Source organism: Parus major, chromosome 24 (assembly GCF_001522545.3).
Source record: "Parus major isolate Abel chromosome 24, Parus_major1.1, whole genome shotgun sequence".
In the NCBI taxonomy this organism is placed as follows: domain Eukaryota; kingdom Metazoa; phylum Chordata; class Aves; order Passeriformes; family Paridae; genus Parus; species Parus major.
In genome coordinates, this window is record NC_031792.1 from 5,008,011 (window position 1) to 5,030,968 (window position 22,958).

At 51.9% G+C, this 22,958-nt stretch overlaps 2 protein-coding genes across 3 annotated transcripts; one reads left to right on the top strand and one right to left on the bottom strand.

The window, feature by feature from the left end:
* Positions 1–88: 88 nt before the first annotated feature.
* CCDC15 (coiled-coil domain containing 15) lies at positions 89–14,690 on the bottom strand. Of its 2 annotated transcripts, none has more exons than XM_033519695.1 (10): positions 14,490–14,690; positions 12,740–12,889; positions 11,777–11,941; positions 10,948–11,034; positions 7,591–7,752; positions 6,420–6,530; positions 4,683–4,786; positions 2,610–2,780; positions 2,390–2,538; positions 89–1,226 (listed from the first exon to the last, which is right to left on the bottom strand). In XM_033519695.1, the coding sequence occupies exons 1-10, from the start codon at positions 14,655–14,657 to the stop codon at positions 1,150–1,152; spliced, it is 1,344 nt and encodes a 447-aa protein (XP_033375586.1). In that variant the 5' UTR covers positions 14,658–14,690; the 3' UTR covers positions 89–1,149. The 2 variants fall into 2 exon arrangements, with proteins under 2 accessions (XP_033375586.1, XP_033375585.1); XM_033519694.1 differs by lacking the exon at positions 89–1,226 and adding an exon at positions 1,337–1,715 and having other exon boundaries at positions 14,490–14,686.
* Positions 14,691–16,635: 1,945 nt separating this feature from the next.
* Positions 16,636–22,625, top strand: HEPACAM (hepatic and glial cell adhesion molecule). The gene is made up of 7 exons (XM_015649927.3): positions 16,636–16,781; positions 19,015–19,356; positions 19,576–19,857; positions 19,965–20,058; positions 20,595–20,668; positions 20,751–20,821; positions 20,923–22,625. The coding sequence occupies exons 1-7, from the start codon at positions 16,697–16,699 to the stop codon at positions 21,208–21,210; spliced, it is 1,236 nt and encodes a 411-aa protein (XP_015505413.1). The 5' UTR covers positions 16,636–16,696; the 3' UTR covers positions 21,211–22,625.
* Positions 22,626–22,958: the final 333 nt, after the last annotated feature.

The following is a 22,958-nucleotide window of genomic DNA, read 5'->3' on the forward strand; positions in this document are numbered from 1 at the left end:
CGCCGGCCCCGGTCCCGCCCCGGCCCGGCCACAGCCCCGGCTCCTCGGCCGCGAGGGGTGAACCGGGCTGTCCCCGCTCCCTCTAAAGCAAAAATCCACTTCAAATGCGGCTGGAACGAGGGAACAGCCGCGCTGGGCAGTGGGAGACGGCAGAGCCCTGAAGGGACCGACCAGCCCTTTTCATGTCCCCCCGGGGCTCTGTGAGCTTCCCCAGATGCTGCATGTCCCAGCAGAAAAAACTGGATTGAACTTTTCCAGATTGAACATTCCCAGCAACCCCCGAACAGGCTTCACTGCCCTGCTGGTGACAGCTATGCCAGACACACTTTGGGGTTATTGCCCGGGGTTCTGGGAGTCCTCTCCCCCCATCCCCTTTCAAATATCCCGTTTATTCTGCTAGGGACAGACTGAGGCTGAGAAGCAGCAACAGATTTATTTATTCCTTTAACTAAGCCCCAAATCAGCCCACAGCCCCTTTGGAGATGACTCAAGAGAGGTAGGAACAGGGTTCCTCGGGGCCTGAGCAAGTTCCTTGGGGACTTGCCAAGGAACTGCTTGTCCTCAGCTGCCCGAGAGCTGAAATCAGTTACAAAAACCCATTTGCAGCTTTAGCCCTTTGCTTCCTTGCCCCCTCACGGGGCAGATCCTGCCCTTTCCAAACCCACTCCAATACCCTGAATTAGGGCTGCAGCACCTTCCCCTGACGCAAGCAGCTGTTAATAAACAGCATCAGGCACCACGGATGTCTCAGTGAATGATTCTCCAGGGGAAACCGAGCAGCACTCCTGGCTCTGTGACTCTGTGCTACCTCTGGACCAGGGGTGGGTTTGCTTTGTGCCCAATGGGATGGAAACAGGGAAAAGAAATGATCCGGCACACTCGGCCACCCATCCTTCCTGCCATAGTTAATATTGGAGAGGGCGGCCAGCAAGGAGTAAATATTAATGACAGGGTACGGAGTAACCTCTGCCCAGGACGTTATCTCACCACAGGCAGCTTTGGGAAAACCCATCTTGCTCCAATCACTCCTGCAAAGGCCTGCACATTTTTTTTACTAGAAAAATGCTCCTTCCTTTCAGGAGCAAAGTAGAGGCTATGGGAGCATGGGTCAGGTAGGAAGCTGTGTGGGTGTTACTGGAAGAAAGGTCCTCACACGGAAAAGAAGGAGGGAACAATAAATACCTGGCTCTGGAAGGTGATCCTAGTGGCAGGGGCTGGCAGAAGCCCTAGGAAAAGGAGAGAACGGAGCAGGGAAAGGTAAGAAATCCTCCCTGAAGAGATACTGACCCCTGGCACCTCATTTCTCCTCCCTTCACACTTCAAATGAGACCAAGAATCTTTGAAAACAGTTTATTCCACAGTCAAATGCTGGAATGCAAGTGCCTGCCATAAACCAGCCCCACAGAGCAATTGCCTCCTTCACCTCGACCATCGCCCTGGCCAACCGCACACCTGGAGCAGAGTGGGAGAGGCATTCACAAACCGGAGCGCACAGGCCGGGAGAGCAAAGGTGACACCGTCCTGGCAGCTGGCGTGGAGGAGCAGGCAGGACACGGCACAGCCCCTCTCCCTGCTCACACCAGGGGCTGGGACACGGAGCTGCCTGGCTCAGAGATGCTTCCCCGTGCGGGCACAGAGAGTAGCCAGGTCCTGGAGAGGCCGTGTGGCTGCGTGGGCACAGGAGGAGATCACCGAGTGCAGCGCCTGGCTGTAGGCTGAGCGGGAGGGGGACACAGGAACACTATCAGGGCACGAGGGTTGCCCTTACAGCCCGAAACTGGGCTTGGCTCTAGCCTTTCACCAGAGCAGAGAGACAATGATTGGGGTTTAAGGTAAATCGACATGCCTGTAGTTTTCCACACACCCATTTGCACACTCCCGAACATAAAGCAGTACTAAAGCCAAAGATTATTTTATGAACCCAAATTTCTCTATTTTCCCTCCCAGATGACTCCCAGTTGCCCAGCCAGGTATTTTCCCAAGGTGTGCTCAAGGTCAGAGCACTCCATCATCTCAGGTAGGGCCTTTCCACACCTTTGTGCATCCTCCCAGCAGAAGATTTGGCATTTAAGGCAGAGGGCTCTGTGTCCCTAATGAGATGCTTTTGCAGCATTTTTGTCATGGCTGTGTCCATAGTCACACGTGGCTGTGTCACAGCTGTGTTATTTAACACACTGTAGGGGCTGGTGCCTTACTGAGGATGCCACTACACTCCCTAAGGGACAGAGGTGGGGTCAAGCAGCAAAGCCCCTGACTTGCCTTCTTCAGAGTATATTTGGAGGAGAATCTCTGCACAGCAGCCCAGGAGAATAGAAACACCTATCCTGGTTTGATTTATCCCTTAATAATCAGGCCCAGATGTCTCCTCTCTGAAAGCAGGTGCTCCTACCTTTGTGGTTTTTGTAGAAGACGCAGTTATTGGCACAGGTATCCGGGTGGGAATCCCAGAAATCAGAGCCACAGGAACACAGTGGGGGCAAGTCGATGTTACAGAGTTTGACTTTCTCCCTCATCTGGGCTCTCAGAGCTTCAACATACCTGCAAGGGATCAAACATTCACCTCTGCCAGTGACACCTGGCTCTGCACAAGGAGCACAGACTGGCTGTACCTCATGTGCTCCTTATCCCGCTGCTGTCTGTCCCTCACTCTCCTCTCCTCCAGCTGGAGCTGGGCCAGTGTTTCCCAGGTTCCCTCTCCCAGGGAGGGCTCTCGCTGCTCAGCCATGTCTCGCATCCTCTGCTCCTCTGCCCGGCGCTGATTCTCCGTCTGCCTCTTAATCCTGCAGGAACACACGTGCTTAGAGAAGGAGCTTCCCCATCCCAACCTCCATTCCTGGCTGATCCCTGGCTGTGAGGTCAAGGCACAGGAATCTGGCTGATGCTGCTGCTTTCAACGGCAAAAATAATTCTGCACTAATTACAGCATTAAATATAAATAAATATAAACCGATATATTAACTTTAAACATAGAATGGTCAAAAAGGCTTCCTGAGCCTCCATTCTTCCCCCCATATGGCAATACCAGCCTGTGAATGCTCTCCTGCCCTCAAACTCTTCCTGCTGGCCCGTTTCTCACCATCATGGACTTCCTCTTCCAGCTCCTTCCTGTATCACATCCACACGTGCTCCTGCCACCCACAGTTCCCCAAAGCTGCGCTTCTGTCCTTAAACAAAGTATGTAGGCTGGGCTCTTCAATACCCCCCAGAAAGTACCAACACCTTGGCTTCCCAGCTTCCCCACTTCCCACTGTTTCTGGTTATCAGGCAGTCATAATCCTTGGATCCTTCTGTAAGCACCTTCCAGGACAGGGATGCGTGACAGGGCTGGGTACAGCAGAGACATCCCAAAGATCCCACCTTTACTCTCAAACAAGCTTTAAGATGTATTTTTAACCAACTTTTCCTCTTTTTCCTCAGTCTCCCTTGCACCTACATGGCCCTCCAGCCCTTTAGTGGGACCTGGGTTGTGTAAGTCCCACCAAATACAACACATGTTCCCCTGACAAGCAGCAATTGCAAAACACAAAGATTTTACACCGAAGTATCTGACATTTTATTCCCAAATGCATCAATGTGTCCCAAGCCACTCCTTGCCAGGTGGCATTAAAACCAAAAACAAGGCTGGGAAGAAGCCAGAACAAGACATGTTGGACCTTACTTCACATAGGGGGTCAAATCTTTACATCCAGAAGGAAAGTGCTGAAGTCAAACTTCTCTGAGTTATAAACTCAGAAATGTTTTTAAATGAAATGTAGAACTTTAAGTATAGCACCATAAATCTGCTCCAGAAATTGAGGCCAAGGCCAGCTTGGGGCTTTACACCCCATAATTACAAACCCAGCTCCTCTCTGCACACACTTCAAGGGAAAAAATAATAATAAAAAAGGTATCACAGTAACTAGGAAGTCCCTGGGGCCTTGCCAGCTTTCACAGGGTGGGACAAGCTCTCCCAAACTCCCAAGTGCCATTGGAATGACAGGATGTGGATCAAGGAGCACTGCTTTAGACTGGCAGTTCTTCCCCAAAAATGCCCATGAAAATCCTGTCCTGTGGTGCCTGTGCCACTCCCCCAAAGCCTGATCACAAAAGCCAGGATGGTTGGATTTAGGTCAGTTCATTCAAAGGAAAGCCAGGGAAAAAACAAAAATTAGAGGATCTTTCCTATTTTGCTGTGAATTTGCAGAGTTTTCTCCTTAGTGAACTCCTTCACATGAGAAGCTGAGAAAACTCCACCACAATTGATACTTTTACACAGATACCAAGTGTTCAACTCTGGAACAAATGCCTGGAGATCATTTTATTACACGGTGTAAGTTTTTATGACTGTGAGGGTGAAGGGTCTGATACTAAAAATGCCACAGGATATCACAGCTTAGTACAATGTGACCTCACCCCAAAGTTTCTAAACACAGGCTTAGGTTCCCAGAGTCATTGTTTGGGAAGTTGCACCTCTCCATGATTTGGCTCCCAACTCCTAAACAAGCTGCACAGGGACTTCAAAAGCAGATGGGGAAGTGCTAAAGGGCTCATCACGGCTCAAGGGTCCCTACTGGGCTGTGGGAATCCCACCCCACAGGGTCACACACCAGTACCTGCTTTACACCAGACAAACTCACAAGACTTCTCCAACCTCCTGAAGGGCCCTGATGGAGGAGGTGACCCCAGCACCTGCACAGACTCACTGGGAAACTCTCTGCTGCCTCTCTCGCTGCCGCTGCTGTTCCCTCACTCGCTCCCGCTCCAGGGCCATGAAGAGGCGCCGGCACCGCAGGAACTCCCTCTGCCTCTTCAGGGAAGAGAAGGACATTTGGGAAGGATGTCTGGGATAAATATCGAGCTGTATCAGTGCTCAGCTTAATTTCTGGAGGATGGAACATCGCTCTTTCCCCAAAAGACCCTCAAAGATCTCTGAGTGCACATGACCCAGGACTGGGAAGCTGGAGAGATGGCACTGAGGTAGGAAACACCAAGTCATCTCGAAGCATTGGAGAGCTTTGTACCAGCATCCCTCCACTGAAGCTGCCTATGAGCTGGTAAATTCCTAAATTCTCACTTTGCTGAGGGGAAAAGAGCCAATTCCAACTTGAGCCTGCTTGAATTTGGATCCACCTGGACACTGGTGCTCCCCTGCAGTGCATTGGAACCCTGTATCTCCTCCAAAAGATGAACATACGACACCAAGCTGGGTTCTCTACCTGCAGGAGAACCACAGACGTGGCAAAACCACTGCTGAGACAAATCCAGGGGCCCCACAGGGAAGAACTCCCATATGGGTTCTGAGGGCTCAGTGTCTGGGCTTTGGCTGATCCCACTGATGCAGCAAGAGCAGGGAAACCTCCTGGCTAAAGCTCACATCAAAAGCCTTCCTGCCATGGGGTACAGAGAGAGTTTGAGCTCCATGACTCCCAAAAGTTTAATGCATAGATTTTTCCTCATGAATGCCAAAACCTTTGGGCTGAGTTTGTCCACCTCACTTGGTGGAGAGAGCCCAGCACAGCTGGAGATAAAGGAGGAGGAGAAGATATCAGCAACCAGGCTGCCAATGAAGAAAACCGGATGGAAAAAACCCAGGCAGAGGAGAGGGCTGCAAAACCAGTTATCTTGGATGGATCAGAGCCAAGGAGATTAAAAGCAAGGGGAAAGGGAATGGCAGGGTTAGGAGGAGCAGCCTGAGAAGCCCCAGCTGTTGTCACGCTGGCGAGAAACCACAACCATATTTGGGATCAGTTGGTTGGAAAACACTTGTAAGAAACAAAAAAAATGCAAATAGTTCAGAGTTTTAGCTGCAAGCTGCAAGAAAGGTGACAAAAGGAGAGAAAAATGTTCCTCTCCATGGCAGGAGGAAGCAGGAAAATAAAAGTCATTGGCTTTAGGCATCCAAGACAAACATCATCACTCTGTATCACCCAGATTAGCGTGAGCCAAACTGTCCAGGACACAGGCTGTAAACCATCACTGTGAAATCATCCACTTGGCTGCAGGCTGGGCTTGAGGCTATTCCCAAAATCAGAGAAACCTTTATATTCCAGCCTTGTATTTAAACAAGATAAAGTTGGCTTTGTTCTTTCTTTCTTCTTTTTTTTTTTTAAGCATTTTTGGCAGCTTCTTGGGCTCCCTGCAACTACAGCAAGTACCCCTTGGTTTTGCCAGGCAGAATGAAAGGAGCCTGCTTCTCCTTCAAACTTCTGGCATTACTGAGATCCCAGATTTTGTAGGAGGAGTAGTTAACTGTTGCACTTAATAGCAGAGATTTTAAAAAATAACCTGGTAGCTTTGCCCAAGACCTGAGACACCATCAAAACTGACAAACTAAACCCAGTACGGGTTTCATACTGAGGTTTCTTATTTGAGCCAGCAGCATTCCCAACAACCAATCCTTTTCAAACAAAACCACGAGGGCTTGGCTGTCCTGGACAGACCTGCTTCCTGGTTTCCTCTTGGTCAACACCAGCCCAGAGTTTGAGGGGAGATTGGTATTCACTGTGTGGCCTCCCAGGCAGGCTCGAGTCCTTCACTGACCCATCACAGACCTGAGAGACAATGGAAGAGAGCAGCATCAGCATCACCACACTTCTTTTTCATCTTCCCCCAGCAAAATGCTCTTTACTGAAGGCAGAGCCTCTGTGTGATCCCTCCAGACCTCAATGGGATTCCCCACCTTGGAAATCTGCTTTGTCTGGGGTACAGGTTGGCCATGAACAGGAGAGATGTGCCACATCTCAGCACTGAGCACCAAAGCTTTGTCAAAACATCTCTAGAAATATCCTTGGAGGAGGGTTGTTTTAATTTAAATATGGATACACATCTCCCCATCCCAAACTTCTATTATGAACTTCTGGAAGTGTGAGTGAAATATCTAAATATAAGGGGAATTGCACAGCCAACATCTCCCAAAACCTCAGTGCAAACCTCAGCATAAACTTCTGCTGTGTCTCGATCTGCCCAGCAGTATTTCTGCTCCAAACTGGACTAATCCCCAGCCAAGGCTGGGCACACACTGCCACAGCCATAAAGCCTTTGCCACCACCCCAGATAATCAGGATCAACCATTTCCACCCCTGAGATGCTCAAAAAAAGCTGCCTGAAAACAAAAGAGGAAGGATAAGTACATCAAGCCCCCCTCGACCCCTCCTAGGGCAGGGCTTGCAACCCCCAGGCACCAGGATATCCACAGCCATCTCCTTCCACTGATACAAAGCTTTTTTTCTTTTCCCCTCCTTTTCAACAAGTTTCTGACTGATTTGATCTCTTTTGATCTCTTCCACCCTCGGGTCTTTTGGTGTGGTCTGAGCATGGCTCTGGGTATGATGTGACTGCATGCCCTCAGTTTCAGCTTTCACCTGGGCAACTGCCAAATGGCACCACAAGCAGGCAGGAATCCAAGGCCACAACTGTACATGAAAGCAGGGAATGGCAGTGCCGACCTCACTGAGCTCCAGTACTGCTCCTGAGCCCACTTTGAGGATGATAGGCTTAAGAGTTAAGCAGCCCTGAGGGAGCAAGTACTCTACTTCAAGAGCAGCCTCTTCCAGACATCAAAATAAATCTAATGAGCCAGACCTCTTAAGACCAACTTTGCACGAGCCTTACTTTTTTAAATTCAATTTTGATGCAGAAGTCATCATCCTGCCCAGTGCTGTTTGTGGCTGTGCCCTGCTCCAGCAGCTCAGCAGGCAGATCGTGGTGTCCTGCCAGCAGCAGCTCCTCACTCTCCTCCATGGCCACTGCAGCTGCCAGGCAAGGGTCTGGTTTCTGGAAAAGGGAGGACATGGGTGTAAACATGGAATTGAAATCTGGCTGCTTTGGTGCCAAAGGAAAACTGAACACCCTTGGAGCAGCTTTAACACACAGGAGGCTGTGTGTGCTGTCACTTGAATGGGATCTGGCAGCACCATGTGTTCAGCAGCACCATGGGCCACCAGAGCTGGGAAACAGGAATGTAGCAGGGTGACTGTGACTGTGCCCTCCCCAACTGCAGAAGCAGTGGGACAGACGTGTGGGGTGAAGAGAAGACAAGGCAAAAACCTCTCCAGGCACTATTTCACAGTGGCAAGGAGCTGGGATCTCTGAGTGACACCCGAGTACAGAGTACACTCCTTCAGATGGGAAGTGGGCAGGCTCCCCAGTGGCAATCCACAATATTTTGAGAGGCAGCAGATTGTTTCCTACAAACTAAAGAATCAAAATGCCAGAAGCAAGCTTGAAGCCAGGATAAATCTTTTTCCCTTGCTTTCTTTTTTTCCTTCCGCATGGTGGGAAGGGAAGTGCAGGACTGCTGACAGAGGGAAAGGATGGATCAGGTGATGCCAAGAATTCCTTGATATGGCTCTGCTGCTGTTTGGGAAGGACAGAGAATAGTCTGGAGTCAGTCTGAACATGGAATTATTTGATAGACACAGGAATTACTCCATCAACCCCATTATGACAGAAACATGACAGAATAGCTGCTTTGGTAAGGGAATAGAGGGGAAGGGTTATTACTTTGGAAGGTTGCTCTGGAGCACTGAAGGTAGAAAGACATGAAACTGTGGAAAAACACCAACAACTTGGTGGAATGGTGCCATGCTGGGGAGCTACAGATGTCCATCAAAGCCTGAAGGCAAAGACTCAGTAACAGGATGAGCTGGAACACTGGACAGGTCATTTCCAGGCAATTACCATTCCTGTATCTGCTCGGGAAAGCAGGCAATTAACTCTTTGCTTTTAACCTGCAAAGAAATCTTGAGGGGAGAAAAAGAGCAACAATTTTAGGAACATGGATTACTGGTCACAGGGAATGCAACAATTTACAGGGAGAAAGGAAAAAGAAGAAAAATTCAGAAAACAGGACTGAAAGGGAAAAACAAACATTTCAGCCAAAGACTTGCTTGGAGTTAGCCACATCAGGGAGAAAAATGTTGGGACTATTATTGGGAAGAAAAAGTCAGGTTATTCCTAAAACTGAGGATTTTAAGGAGGATGGACCTGTCCTGGCCTGCTGCCAGGAGTAGCAGCTAAGGTGCAAACAGCTCCCCAAAATCTATGGAGGTCCAGATTATCAGAAAAGGGCACAAGGAGTGTCTTTATTTAAAGGAGAGGAAAAGGAAATACCAAATAGAAGATTTTAGCCTCAAGAGTTTAACTGTGACTGTTACTGTTGACAAAACTAGAGGAAATCACCTTACAAACTGCCTGTAAGCCACGAGAAAACAAGATAAGCAGCAACCAGCATAAATTTGTCAAGACTGAGTCAGGTCAGGCTAAGCTGAATGTCTCCTATAATAGAAGGAAAAGGCCTCAGGCAAAGAGCAGGAAAAGACTCTGGGGTTCAGCTGAGCTCTTGACGTGGCCTAATTCAGCACTGGGGTTAAGCAAAACCTCTTAGATGGAAGTCTGATGTGGGATGTGCAAAACTGATTAAAAATGTGGCCCACATTTGGTCTCAGGAGTTCACTGCACAGAAACAGGGTAAGAACAAGGTGGGCTCTGCTCTTTGATTTCATTACCAGCCTGGATGAAGGAAGAAAGAAGCCTTTTGATTAAGCTACTAACCCCATTTACACTGTAGAAGTATCGGGTGAAAAAACCCATGGGTTCAAACAGAAGAAATGAGCTGGAATACAAAGCACAAGGAAATCCAGGGAGCACAAAAGCAGAGGCAGCACTACCAAGGGGGTTAAGTCCATGGTTATATCTGTGGTAGCCTTTTGCACCTGATGGGAACACGTTGCTGTCCTGCCAGGCTGGAAACATGCCTAACCTTCATACTGGGAGAGATTCAGATTAATATGGGAGCTTTTTTCTCCTCATATATCAAGGAGTAATAAAACAGAGCAATGCAATAAATCAATATATTCTTGGAATTCTAACTCCTAGAATTAATCAGGGAAGCTGTTAAACTTCCTTATGTAGATTAACTGTAGCTGCAGTGAGGCTGGGATGGGAGGATGGTCCCAAATCCCTCCCAGTGTTTCTCACTGCTGTGGATGACTTGCCCAGGACTCCCACAGATCTCCTGTAACTCTCTGGCTCACCTGGGCAGTGGCTTTATTATTTATGTGAGGTCATGAATCAGCTCATCTCACTGAATGCATCAATGGCTTAAACAAGAAGGATGTTTGCTGGAAACACGTAACGAGGATTTTGAGACCATAATTAATGTGTTTCTCTGAGTCCTATTTGCAGAGCTGTCTTCATCAGAAATCCAAGAGTACAAAGAAGAGGAAGAGCCAGACCAGCCCTTCTATAAAAGGTATGATAGATAATCAGCAAAGATCTATTTCACCTTTGGTGAACCTGAGAAATAGAAGGGAATGAAGATTTACAGGATGGGCAGGAAACTGGCTCCAGAGCCAATAACACAAAACACCAGGCTGGGCTGCTCCTGGTGTTCTCCAAAGTACATCAGTTTAAGAAAGGTCTTGGCATAGAGACTGGGAAAATAGCTACAACACAAAGGTGTTCTTGAGAACTGAAGGAGCAAAAGCAGGATGAAATTCAGCAGAACAAAAGGTGGGACTGAACTCCTTCCACGCATTGCTTTGAGAAAAGCATGCCAACCATTCTCTAGCAGAAGTCAGCCCCGGGTGAGGAAAAACTCTCCAGATCTTTGCCACCCACACAAAACAAGGGACTGATGTAATGGGAAGAGTTGTTGAGGTTTGAAGAAATAAAGGCACCTGAAGGGAGGGCTGGTCATCACATTCCTCCCAGATACCCAGATCACAATCTCAACCTTTAAAAGTCTTTTTTGCATTCTTGAGTTCATCTCAGAGATGTTTTCACACACTTTATCCTGTTGCCTTCTCTGAAATGAGTTACCCATAAGGTGTGTCAGGAAAGCACAGTTTATTTCACTCCTGCTGGAGAAACATCCTGAATTATGTTTTGGATTTGCTAGTCAGAGCCAAACCTTCAGCAGTTTTCAAGGTGATTTCTCTGCCCTCAGCCCAGACAGCTCTTGCTCACCTCCTGCCTCCAGGCACCAGGGGACATGTGGGCCACGGTCCTGCGGGACGCCAGCCTGCGCCGCACCTGCTGCACAGCCCTGCTGAGCTGCACCCAGAGGAGAGGCAAAGGAAACACAGGACAAGTTCAGCTGCATGGAGACATCTCCCAGCCAGTCTGCTCCAGCCAAGAAGTTCAGTCAAGGCAGCATGACCCAACACACAATCATCCAAGGGTCTTTTAGAGCTGCCCAAGGTACCAAAATCCTGATCCAGGCAACTCATCTGCTCCCAAAACATTATTTCTGAGGTACCAGATCCCAAATTTTCTTGTTTGGTATCCAGCCAGAAGTGATTCTCCATCCCAAGGTACTTCAACTGGAATGCATCCCATGGTGCTTCAACTGGAATAACCCCAGCTCCTAGGTGAGCACACAGGTTTTCTAAGACACCAAAGGCACCACAAATATCACTATTAAAAAAAAAAAAAAAAAAAAAAAGCCTAAACAATCCTGAAGGCAGGTTTTCCCAGATTTTGGTCTACACAAGACAAGCTGCAATGAGGTGGCACCACCTAGTGCCACCTCTGTGCCAGGACACGGCTGGGGAAACACCGTGCCTGCCAGCAGCCAGAGCAGCTCAGCCACAGCATCTGGGGAGAGCCACCCAGCTGGATGCTCTGAGGAGCACGACAGCATTCAGGGTGACAATATGAGCTAACCTTTCATTCAATATCTAAACACAAATACTAGGGATGTGCTGTAGAAGAAAGAAAGAAAACATGGCCCATTCCCCACTTCAAACACAGAGGATACAAAATGCCAAAGCAGTGATGGAAGGGCAGGGCTCACCTCAGCAGCTTGCTGCTGGAATGGCTCCCCATGCTCCTCTTCTGGCTGGGCTGGACCCAAGCCAGCAGCAGAACCACAGATGATGGGAGCAGGGAGACCCTGGAACAGGCACGTGTTCTTCCAGGGCGCCGAGTACTGCACAGCAACACAGCTCTCCCTCTCCGCCTGCCAGGAAAGAGCCAGTGGGATCTCCAACCATGATCCAGCAAGATGTCAGCTGTGGTGACATTTCACCACCCTTGGGTGAAATTTCTTGGGAGGGAGGTTTTGGTTTTCCATGCTGAGAGAATATAAAGAACCATCAGGCTCTTTGGGGATGAGGGCATTTGCTGCTTCCTGCTTGGAGCTGGCAGAGTTACATGAGGACATCCCTAGTCAGCCATGGAAACAGCCCAAACACCCCAAGGGTGGCCAAAGCTGGTGACATGTCAGTGCATTCTCTTTTCTGCCACAGTCAGATCCTGGCAAGTCTCCCCAGTACTTGTTTGAGAATAGAAAGAATTAAATATATTCACAGGATAATCCAAAACAAGCCCATGGGGGAAAACAGAATGTGGAGACAGAGGGGAAGTGTTGTTTGAAAACTTTGGCTGCTCTGGAAAAGGGATGGGAAAAGAGACAGCAGAAAAACTCCTTCCCTTCAAATGCAGCCAGGACATCCACATCATTCCCAACTCCTGCCTGGCTGTTTAACTCCAGGCAATTCCACAGAGAGCTTCAGAACTCTGTTCTGCTGTTGCCTGAGGGAGCCAGTAACCTTCCCCTGAGGAGGCTTCAAAGCACCTCCAGCACCAGCCAGCGTCCCAGTGACCCAGCCTGCTCGGACACTGTTTGCCACCACAGGGTCTGGAACCTCAGATTTTCTCATTAACACCTTAAGGTGTTGACTTAAGCTCCAGTGTTTGGTTTTTTCCCAATTTATGTTGGGTTTGGAGGAGTTTCTCCCAACAGAGCCTCACTTACTGCTTCATAGGCCTTCTGCAGCTCCTGCCTCCGACGCAGCCTGACCTGCCGGTTCACCCGCTGCCTCACCTCGCCCTGGAACCTCCTCAGCCTGGCTGCCTTCTGCTGCTGCTGCTCCTTCAGCTCCTCCTCCACCTGGAATACTGAAGCCTGGGAGAGGTGGAAGCAGATTTCACCAGGGTTTGGATGCACTGTGGCATTAGAGAAGCCTGTATTCCTGTATTTCCCTTTCCCCCAGAGCAAACTTTATGTTTTGTTCCAAAACATGTGGAATAACAGCTTGGACAATTATCTACTGGGTAATTATGGACTGGACTGGACCTGATTAGAGATACAGAGCATGCACACCTCTGCCTTTACCTCTCTGCAACATACAGGGAAGCAAAGAAAAAGGAGACTCTCAGAGCAGTGCCTGCTCCTATGAATGGATGCTCAAATATCCAAGGCCTGGATCCAAAAGGAACAGGCCAGCCCCTGATGCTGTTAATTTTCTGCAAGGCTGGAAGCACATCAGGGAAGAAGTTCACAAAGCACAGGACTGCTCTGGAACGTCTTTACCATCTGAAGTGAAAGATTAAGAGCAATGACCTGAAAACCTCCAAAAATCCCATTTTACTCTCCTTGCAATTCTGCCAAGCAACTCCACAACACCATCATGGCTTAAATTAAAGCAGCACTGCTCTCCTTGCTGCCTACACAGCAAGAGAAACCAGGGATGAAGGGATGGAGGAAAGGGGTGAGGTCAAAGATGAACTTGGAACAGCAGGGTCAGCACAGGCAACAGGTTGGGATGGGGAGAAATCTGCACTGTTAGGGATGGAACCAAGACAGTGCTCCAGGGAACAGCCCAGTGCCAGCTCACCCACTGCCCACCTCAGCAGCAACTCTGATGCATTAGGCATTACTATGAATTAATTATAAGTGTATTAAATAAGCTCAGCTAATCCTGGGCAGCTCCATTCACCTCTGGAAGCCTCACATGGGGGTCCCAGGAGCATCCAGGCTCCCTGAAGCTGTCAGGAAAAGTTCAGCTCCCCCAGAAGTTTCATAGTACCAAAATAGAAGTCCTGTGGAATATGGAGATGATTGATTTCCATAAATCATCCCAACCTTTCAGGATTTAAATTACAATATAGAAATAAATCATCTCAGAAGGGCAGGAGCTTCTATAATGTTCAGACATTAATTACAGGGGACTGAATTCATCATCCAATATTTAATGCACTTTTAGTCCTCTTAGAATAACCCTCAAAACAGATAAGCCTCCATGAAGATTTCCTTATGTGTTTCTAACAGGGTACAGTGGAGATTGGCTCCAGACCCTGGAACACTCAGCTTATTTTTTTTATTTTTTTTTTATTTTTTAATCATCAGCACAGAATAAAGTCTCAACTCCCTGACATCTTTTAGGGATGAGTGGGAAAGCGAGAAACAGCACTGGCTGGGTTCCCCACCTGATTGATGTTTAAAATAGATGCATTTCTCCCCTAAAAACCCAGTTTATTCAAGGAGGATCAACTCAGAGAGATGTTGTGGGCTCGTGCAAAGGGAAGGCCAGACTACACGGACACATAGCAGCTTCTGATCCTGCTAAATCACATTAAAACAAATTATTATTTCTAGGCGACATGTTCCTGGCTGCCCTCAGGCTGTGAAAAGGATCACTTTTGGCTCTGACCCCACGGGGGGTTTTACTGGCACTTTGAAGGATCCGAAATGCCCCAGCAGATGGTGCCGTCGGTGCACTCACAAAGGCCGGGCTTTGCTCTCCGGGCGCACTCTCCACCCAGGCTCCCACGGGCATCACGCTCTGGTTCCTCTCGGCCAGCACCCTCCATCCGCGCTGCAGGGGTGCCGCCTGCTGCCTCCCCGGGCACGGCCCGGGCCCCCGCCGCTGCTCCTTCGATGGGAGCCCCATGCCGGCACCGCCGGCACCCCTGCGGAGGGGGAGCCGAGGTGAGGGTGTCCCGCCGGGCACCCCAACCCGCAGCCGGCCCCATCTCCTGCCCTCAGCACCCGGTGCCCTCCCAGCTCTCCAGCCCACCTGCAGCTCCCCGCTCTGACCGCGGGCCCCCAGCCCTTCTCTACCCCCATCACTGCACCCTCTCTCCCCGCTGACCCCGTTATCCAACCCCACGGCACCCCGCCTTCAGCTCCCCCTTCCCCCGAGGGCACTCAGCCCTTCGTGCTCAAATCTCCCCGCGCCCCCCATCCCAACCAGCCCCTCCTCAAGCACCTCATCGCCCCCCCGGGGACTCCCCTGTGCCCCCGTACCCTCCTCTCCTCATCCAGCCCCGGGCAGTGCTGCACCGCCTCGGGCCCATCCTCCCGTATCCCGCCCCCCAATCCCCCCCCGAAGGCCTCTGCACCTTCACTCCCCGTAACCCCCTGGCCGAGCCCCGCGGAACCCCCTCAGGCCGCACCAACCGCCACTTCCGCCGCCACCGGAGCTTTGAATCCTGGCGCCACTTCCGCCGCACCTCAGCGTCCCGGCCACGCCCCCGGGAGTGCCGGTCACGCCCCCGGGAGTGCCGGTCACGCCCCCGGGAATGCCGGTCACGCCCCCGGGAGTCCCGGCCACGCCCCGATTACGCTATGGACACGCCCCAGGAGGTCCCGGCCACGCCCCCGGGCGTCCAGGCCACGCCCCCGGGAGCCCCGGGCACGCCCCGGCTACGCTATGGACACGCCCCCAGGTTCCCGGTCACGCCCATCTGGCCCCGCCTCCCTCCAAGCCCCGCCCCTCCTGCATAGCCAACTCCCGGCCACGCCCAGCCGCAGCCCCTCAGGGTTCTGAGGTCCCCGGTTCGAGTCCCGCCTCCGGTGGAAAGGGGGTGGAGGAACTTTGTCTGCCTCAGAGCATCCCTGAAACTGCCCCCTGAGCATCCCTGGAACACCCCACACAGAGGATCCCCGTGCAAGTCACTCCCAGATATCCTTATAGTGTCTCACCACAGCATCCTGACCCCCTCCGAGTATCCCCTTACATCTCCACACAGCATCCACCCAAAGCACCTCCCCATAGAGTGACCCCAAAGCATCTGCCTTACGAGACTTTCCCCCTTAATGTCTCCACAAAACTCCCTGAAAGCCCCTTTCTGACCCACACCCCTCCTTGTAGCATGTCCCTATAGCGCCCTCCCCAAAATTCCCCAAGCCCCACCCCTGTGCCATCTCCCCATAACGCGTCTCCCCCAAAACATCTCCTTCCCTCTGGACCAGGATGCTTGGATCGATCCCCTTGGGGGGCCAGGGAACCTCCGGGGGTGTGGGCGGTGGCTCATTGGGGTGATGAGCTTGGCAGGCCTCGGGAGGGGGGTGGGAAGTGGCTCCGGGCATCCTGCCTCACATCCCGCTGCCCTATTCAGCGATGCCCGGGGAACCAGCGCTAATTGGCATGGAGTTGGAATGAAGCCTGGATGCCACCGGCCTTCGTTTTAAAGCCTGGGAAGAGGAGGGGGAAAAAAGCGAGGGGGAGCTCCTTTGGGGGTGGGGGCTCAGCTTTGCAAATTATCTCTCCTAAAGAAAACCTCGGCTTAGCTTAATGGGATGTTCAGAGCCCAAAACCCCATTGGATTGTCCGCAGAGGGGATGGCAAATCTTAGTTGTGCTCCATGAGGATGCCCCCCACCCCAAATGTGCCCCGGGGACTGGCAAAGCACGGAACTGGGGGTCTGTAACCGGGGAAAAAATTGCAAATCTGAGTGGTTTTTCCTCAAATAAATGTCAGCTCGAGGCCGCCGAGGAGGCGAAAGCCACCAGGACACAGGGCTCTATTGAGAAGGGACAGAACAGAAAAGAAAAAGAAAAAAAAAAAAAAAAAAAAAAAAAAAAAAAAAAAAAAAAAAAAAAAAAGGGAAAAAAATAAATTAGCCGGGCGAAGCGCCAAGCCGGGAGCTCCGAGGGACGTGCCCAGAGTGGGGAAGCGGAGCAATTCGGGGGGCGAGCCTGCCCGAAATGTGGGGAGCGCCGGCTGCCCCGCGGGGCCACCCCGCTCCCCCCTGCTTGCTGCCGGTGACCTGGCTTCTGGCACTGCATGCAGGTAGGGAATTTTCCCATTTTTCCACGGTTTTCCCATTTTTTCCATGGGTCTTGGGGGTATCCAGATGGAGGATGAAGGCCGGGGGGGGGATGAGGGTGGTGATACCCTACGGGGGGGGTTGGAGGGAGGGTTGTTGCGCTGTCGAGCGTACCCTCTGCTCGGGAGCTGGGAAAAAAGGGGGCAAAATTGGAATAGAAAACTGGGGAAAACAATTTTCTGGAGCCAAGCAGGTCCTGATGTGGGGGAGGATTTGGCACCGCCCCCACCCTGAGCTTCTCCCCATTTTTTTTCTTTCCCAAATCCCATTTTTTCCTCATTTTTTAGCATCTCCAAATATTTTCTCTTACCCATTCTTCAGCTTTCCTTTAAAACTCATTTTTCACCCCATTTCTAGGCTTGCCTCATCCCACTGCAACCCCAGTTTTCTCCATCATTTTTTCTCTAAATTCTCACATTTTGGAATTCAATGAGCCCCAAACTGCCCCATCCCAGCTCTGGCAAGACTGAAAATAAACTTCAACAATTTTGTTCCACTTTACCAAAGTTTGCACCCAAAAGCAGCCCTGGGGAGGCCCCATTTCCCTTCAGATGAGAAGGAAGGATGAAAACCAAAACCATCTGGGTTCTTTGCTGGCTTTGATTTAGACTCTAAAAAACAGACAGGGCTGTGACCAGGGCACCCCAAAAATGCTGCTGGGTTTTTTTGTTGTTTGGGTTTTGGGTTTTTTAAAAAAAAAGATTGTGCTACGAAATAGTGTGAAAATGAGGATTTTTGGTGGGCTTTTTTCAACAAAAGCCATTGAAAGGGACTGAGAGATCTCCATCCCTAAGCCAAGGATGCTGGAGGAAAATGGAACGTTTCCTGATTTATTAATGAGCTCCCAATTTTTTTATCCCAAGTGAAGAAAAAATTAAGAACAGGGTTAAATAAAGGGAAGAAACAGTTAAAGAGCAGCGATTTGGTGGTGCACAGGGAGGGGGCAAGGATGCATGGAAGGCCACATCCCCATCCCATGCCCTGGCCTTCCCCCTGGGGTGAGGGTTCCCCTAAATTTGGCGAGTCAGGACATGTTTGTGGGGCCGAGCGCGGCGCTGCCGGGGAGGACGGACGGACGGATGCTGCATACCAATAGGTCCCATGACTTTTCGGGCTTGTTTAAGGCCTTTCTTGCTCCTGCTTCACCCTGCCCAGCTGGTTTTCCCACTCTCCCCTCCTCTTCAATATGGGGTTTGTTCACTGTTGATGATGGTATCCATATGGGGGGCTCACGAATGGGACCTCTGGGATGTCAGGAGGGGGATGCTATGGTATTTTGGGGAGGGAGAGTGTTTTGGGGAGTCCCCTCCCCCAGAAAATCATGTTTTTACATTTTTGCCTGCCTTTTTTGGCTTAAAACCAGCGATGAGGAGCAATGCACGTGCACAGACTCTCGTGATGCGGTTTTGCATCTGAGGGGGCTTTGTCTAGACAGGAGCATCCAGTGTAGATGGGGGTGGGACAAAATCCTTCCCCCCACCATTTTTGGGGGAATTAAGGTATCTTTGCAAAGCACTGCACTGATCAGTGAGAGCACTGGAGTCTCTCACTCCCCAGGCAGCTTTTGCAGGGCAATGACACAGCTTAGCCAAGAGTTGCCTTGACCTGCCTCCCACTCCCTGCATTTCTGCAAGTGAAGTGTGCATTTTTGCATCGACCTGGCTGCAGGAGCACTCCCCCTGCATGTTTGGGGGTGATAGACAAATTTCTGCCAAGGGTTGCATTGACCCAGGTGCAGGAGAGCTCCTACCCAAGCCCTGCACATTTTGGGGGCACCCACATGCATTTTTGCAGAACCCAGCAACAGGATGTATGCCGTCCACACCCCTCCCTTGCATTTTTGGGGTGATGCATGCATTTTTTCAAAGGGTTGGTTACATTAACCTGGCTGCAGGAGCACTCCCAGCCCTAATGCAGCTTTGAGGGGTGATAATGCATCTTCACAGGAGGTTGCATTGACCCACCTCCCATGCCCAAAGCCATTTTGGGGGTGATTCCTTCATTTTTACAACATGTTGCACTGATCTGAGTGCAGGAAGGCTCCTACCACTCATGCACTTTTGGGGTCACACGTGGATCTTTGCAAAGGTTCCAGAACCAAGTTGGGCACCTTGGGGGTGCTCAGCACAGCTCCAGCTTGGGGTTTCCCTGTTTTCTCCATGCTCGGCACTCCACTGTCTCTCCCCACACCCCAAGGTCTGTTGGCAGGGGTGAACATCACCAGCCCCACTCCACTCGTCCGTGGCACGGCGGGCAAAGCGGCGCTGCTGTCAGTGCGCTACGCCAGCGCCAGCGCTGACAAGCCAGTGGTCAAGTGGCAGCTGAAGAGGGACAAACCTGTCACCGTCGTCCAGTCCATTGGCACCGAGATCATTGGCAACCTCCGACCCGACTACCGCGACCGCATCCGGGTGCTGGAGAACGGCTCGCTGCTCATCAGCCCCTTGCAGCTGGCTGATGAAGGCGCTTACGAGGTGGAGGTGTCCATCACTGACGACACTTTCACTGGCGAGAAGACCATCAACCTCACCGTGGACAGTAAGGGCAAGAAGGACACCCAGTGGAGACTGAATTATCCATGGGATGTCTTCCCTGACCACATACTGGGAGGGCTTTTTCCAACTGGGAGGTGGTTTGGGGGGTTTCAACCACCCTATGTAGTCAAGCTGGTGTGATTTTGATGTCTCTCTTCCTGTCCCCTGAGCCCATCTGTCCCCTGAGACATGGCATCACCGTGGTTCCTCTACTTGCCCACAGTTCCAATCTCAAAACCACAAGTGCTGGTGGCCTCCTCAACGGTGCTGGAGCTCAGTGAGTTCTTCACCCTCAACTGCTCACACGAGAATGGCACCAAGCCCACCTACACCTGGCTGAAGGATGGGCGGCCGCTGAGCAACGACTCCCGCCTGCTCCTCTCCCCTGACCAGAAGATCCTCACCATCACCCGTGTTCTCATGGCTGACGATGACGTCTACAGCTGCCTGGTGGAGAACCCCATCAGCCATGGTCGCAGTATCCCCGTGAAGCTCACAGTTTACCGTAAGCCACCCTTTCTCCCCTCCTGCACTCCCAGGTTTGGCCATCCCTTGCAGATGCTTTCAGCTAAAATTTCTGGGGGTTTGTCCGCCCTCATTCCTCTCCTGCAGGCCGGAGCTCTCTCTATATCATCCTGTCCACAGGCGGCATCTTCCTCCTTGTCACCCTGGTGACAGTTTGTGCCTGCTGGAAACCCTCCAAAAAGTACGTGTGGGGATAATATGGGAGACAAGGGGGGTTGTACCATCTTGTCCCATCCCATTTTGTCCCATTTCATCTCTTCCCATCCTATCTTGTCCTGTCCCATACCATCCTATCTCATCTCATCTCGACACATCCTACCCCATGTCATACTGTGCTGTGCCATCCCATCCCATCCCATCCCATCCCATCCCATCCCATCCCATCCCATCCCATCCCATCCCATCCCATCCCATCCCATCCCATCCCATCCCATCCCATCCCATCCCATCCCATCCCATCCCATCCCATCCCATCCTATCCCACCTTGATCCATCTCTCCTGTACTAATCTATTCTATTCTATTCCATCATTTCATCCCATCTTGTCCTATTCTGTTCCATCTCATCCTTTTCCATCCCATGCCATGCCATCCTGTCCCCTCCTGTCCCATCTCTCTCTCCCTGCAGCACTTGACCCTTCCCTGGATGAGCCATAGGCAGTTCCCCCATCACCTCTAACACAAAGCCACTGCTGCCCCATCCCCTATCCCTCTCCAGGGAGAAGCGACAAGCGGAGACACAACCAACCTCTGACTACGTGGAGCAGGATGAGGAGCGCCTGAAGCACGAGGGTGAGTGCTGGAGCATGGCAGTGGTGGGTTGGGGGAACACCAGTGCTCCTGGCATGGTGAGCAGCACCTTGCTTCCACACAGCCGAAGGCATCCCACGGAGCGGCGAGCACGAGCGCAAGAACCCAGTGGCTTTGTACATCCTTAAAGATAAGGTGAGAGCCAGTAGCACCAGCAGCACCAGTAGCATATCAGCAGTGTCCCAGCACCGGGTCTCGCACATGTCCCACGTTCTTCTGCTCTTGGCTTTTGGCAGGACTCGCCAGAGGCAGAGGAGGATTCATTGCCTGAGCCCCGTGGCACAGTTGAACCAGGCTACACCAGCTCGCCAGTACCAGCAGCCGGACGCTCGCCAGGACCAGTGGGGCGTTCGACTCGTCGTTACCATCGCTCGCCAGCTCGCTCACCCGCCTCGACGCGGACCCACCGGTCACCACCGGGTTCCCCGGCACGTTCCCGCGGCGCTCCACGGCTGCTGCGGACTGCCGGCGTCCACGTTATTCGGGAGCAGGAGGAGGCCAACGCCGTGGAGATCAGCGCCTGAGCAGGGGGGACTGTGCGCGCTTTGGTGGCAGCGTGCGAGTGAGCAGGGACACCAGCACCGCCACATTTCCGCCACCGAGCAAGCGGGGACACCGGCACAGCCCTGCTCCCACCACTGGGCGTCATTCTGCTCGGCGTAAAGTCACTAATTTCCTATTGATCCCACCCAGAGCTCCCCTCTTCCGTCCCCCATCTTCCTGGGGCATCGCTTTAATGGCTTTCTCGCCGGGACGAGTGTGCAGGGAGCGTGCAGAAAGCACACGTGTGTGCAGAGAGAACATGCAATCATTGCACGGAGAGAGTGTGCCAGAGGGTGTGCATGGAGCATGCAGAGAGAGCGTTGGAGCGCTGCACAGAGGAAGCATGCATGGAGCGTGCAGGAGGGCACATGGACTGTGCACACACGGTGCATGGGGGCAGGCACGTGTGCAGCAAGTGTGCACACAGCGTGCACAGAGGATGCACAGAGCATGCAGGAGAACACGTGGAGCCCGCAGAGAGAGCACACACTGCACAGAGTGTGTGGTGTGCGTGGAGTGTGCAGTGTCCACTGAACCAGCATGGCCTTTGTGAGCGTGCCAGCACTGGGTGTGTGTTCCAAGTGTGCACAGAGTGTGCAGAGGGAGTCCATGCAGAGAGCACCTGTGCAGAGTGTGCACGGAGCACGTGGAGTGAACATGCACACAGCATTTGCACAGGACATGCATGCAGCACGTGGTGAGTGTGCAAAGAGCGGGAGCAGGGAGGCTGTGTGCAGTGCTTGCACGAAGCACACACAGAGCATGCATGGTGTGTGTGGAAAGCGTGCACAAAGCCAGCAGCTGAGTGTGCTCAGAGCACGTGCAAGAATGAGTCTGCAGTGCTGGCACAGGGCATGAGTGGAGCCTGCAGTGAGCGTGCAGAGTGTGTGTGGTGCATGTGGAGAGAACGAGCACAGAGAGCTGAGCATGACTGGAGCCTGCACGAGGAGCACACACACTGCACGCCCAGCAGCCCCGTGTGCACACGTGTGTGTAAGAGCACGGTGCCCGCCCGCCGTGGCACACCCCCCATGCATGGAGCAGGACATGCACTGGCACACAAGCTTGCCCAAGGGTGCAACATGCATCAGGTGGTCTAAACAGGGGGCTCCCTCCTGCCCCCCCAGCTCCCCAGCTGCAATGTCCCCTAAACGTGGGCTGGAAGCCCAGGCCCAAGCATTGCCCCTTTGCCACGGTAGGATTTTCTGTGAAAATCCCCCAGTTTTGGGGCACACAACGCTGTCTCTCCCCAAGCCTTCATGGGAAATAGGTTTAGGATGAAAAGCACAGAGTGGCTGGCCAAGTGAGCCGGGCCCTGGGGCATCCGGGGTGGGTGCCGGGGCACCCCGGAGTGCTCGGGGTGCACTACTAACCAATAAACTAAACATACTACCCATCTGGTGGTGGCACCCTTGGGTGTCTTTGTGGGACAGGGGTCCCCCAGGGTGGGGGGACACATGAGAAGTGGCTGACAGGCAAGACCACACAAACCCGATGTACCTGGGTGACACTCAAACCAGCGCTTGAAGTGTTTGGGAGACCTTGGACTGTTTCCCTCTGGTACCTACTGATGGTGTCCTCAGCTGAGAGCCCATTTCTTTTTAATTTGTCTTCCTCTGAACATGACGAAGGACAAGGGCAATTTATTCTGACTAATTAAATTCATTAACCGCTGGTGTCCCCCACTCTACTGTCTCTGGGTGCTGCCAGTGCCACTGTGGCCAGGCAC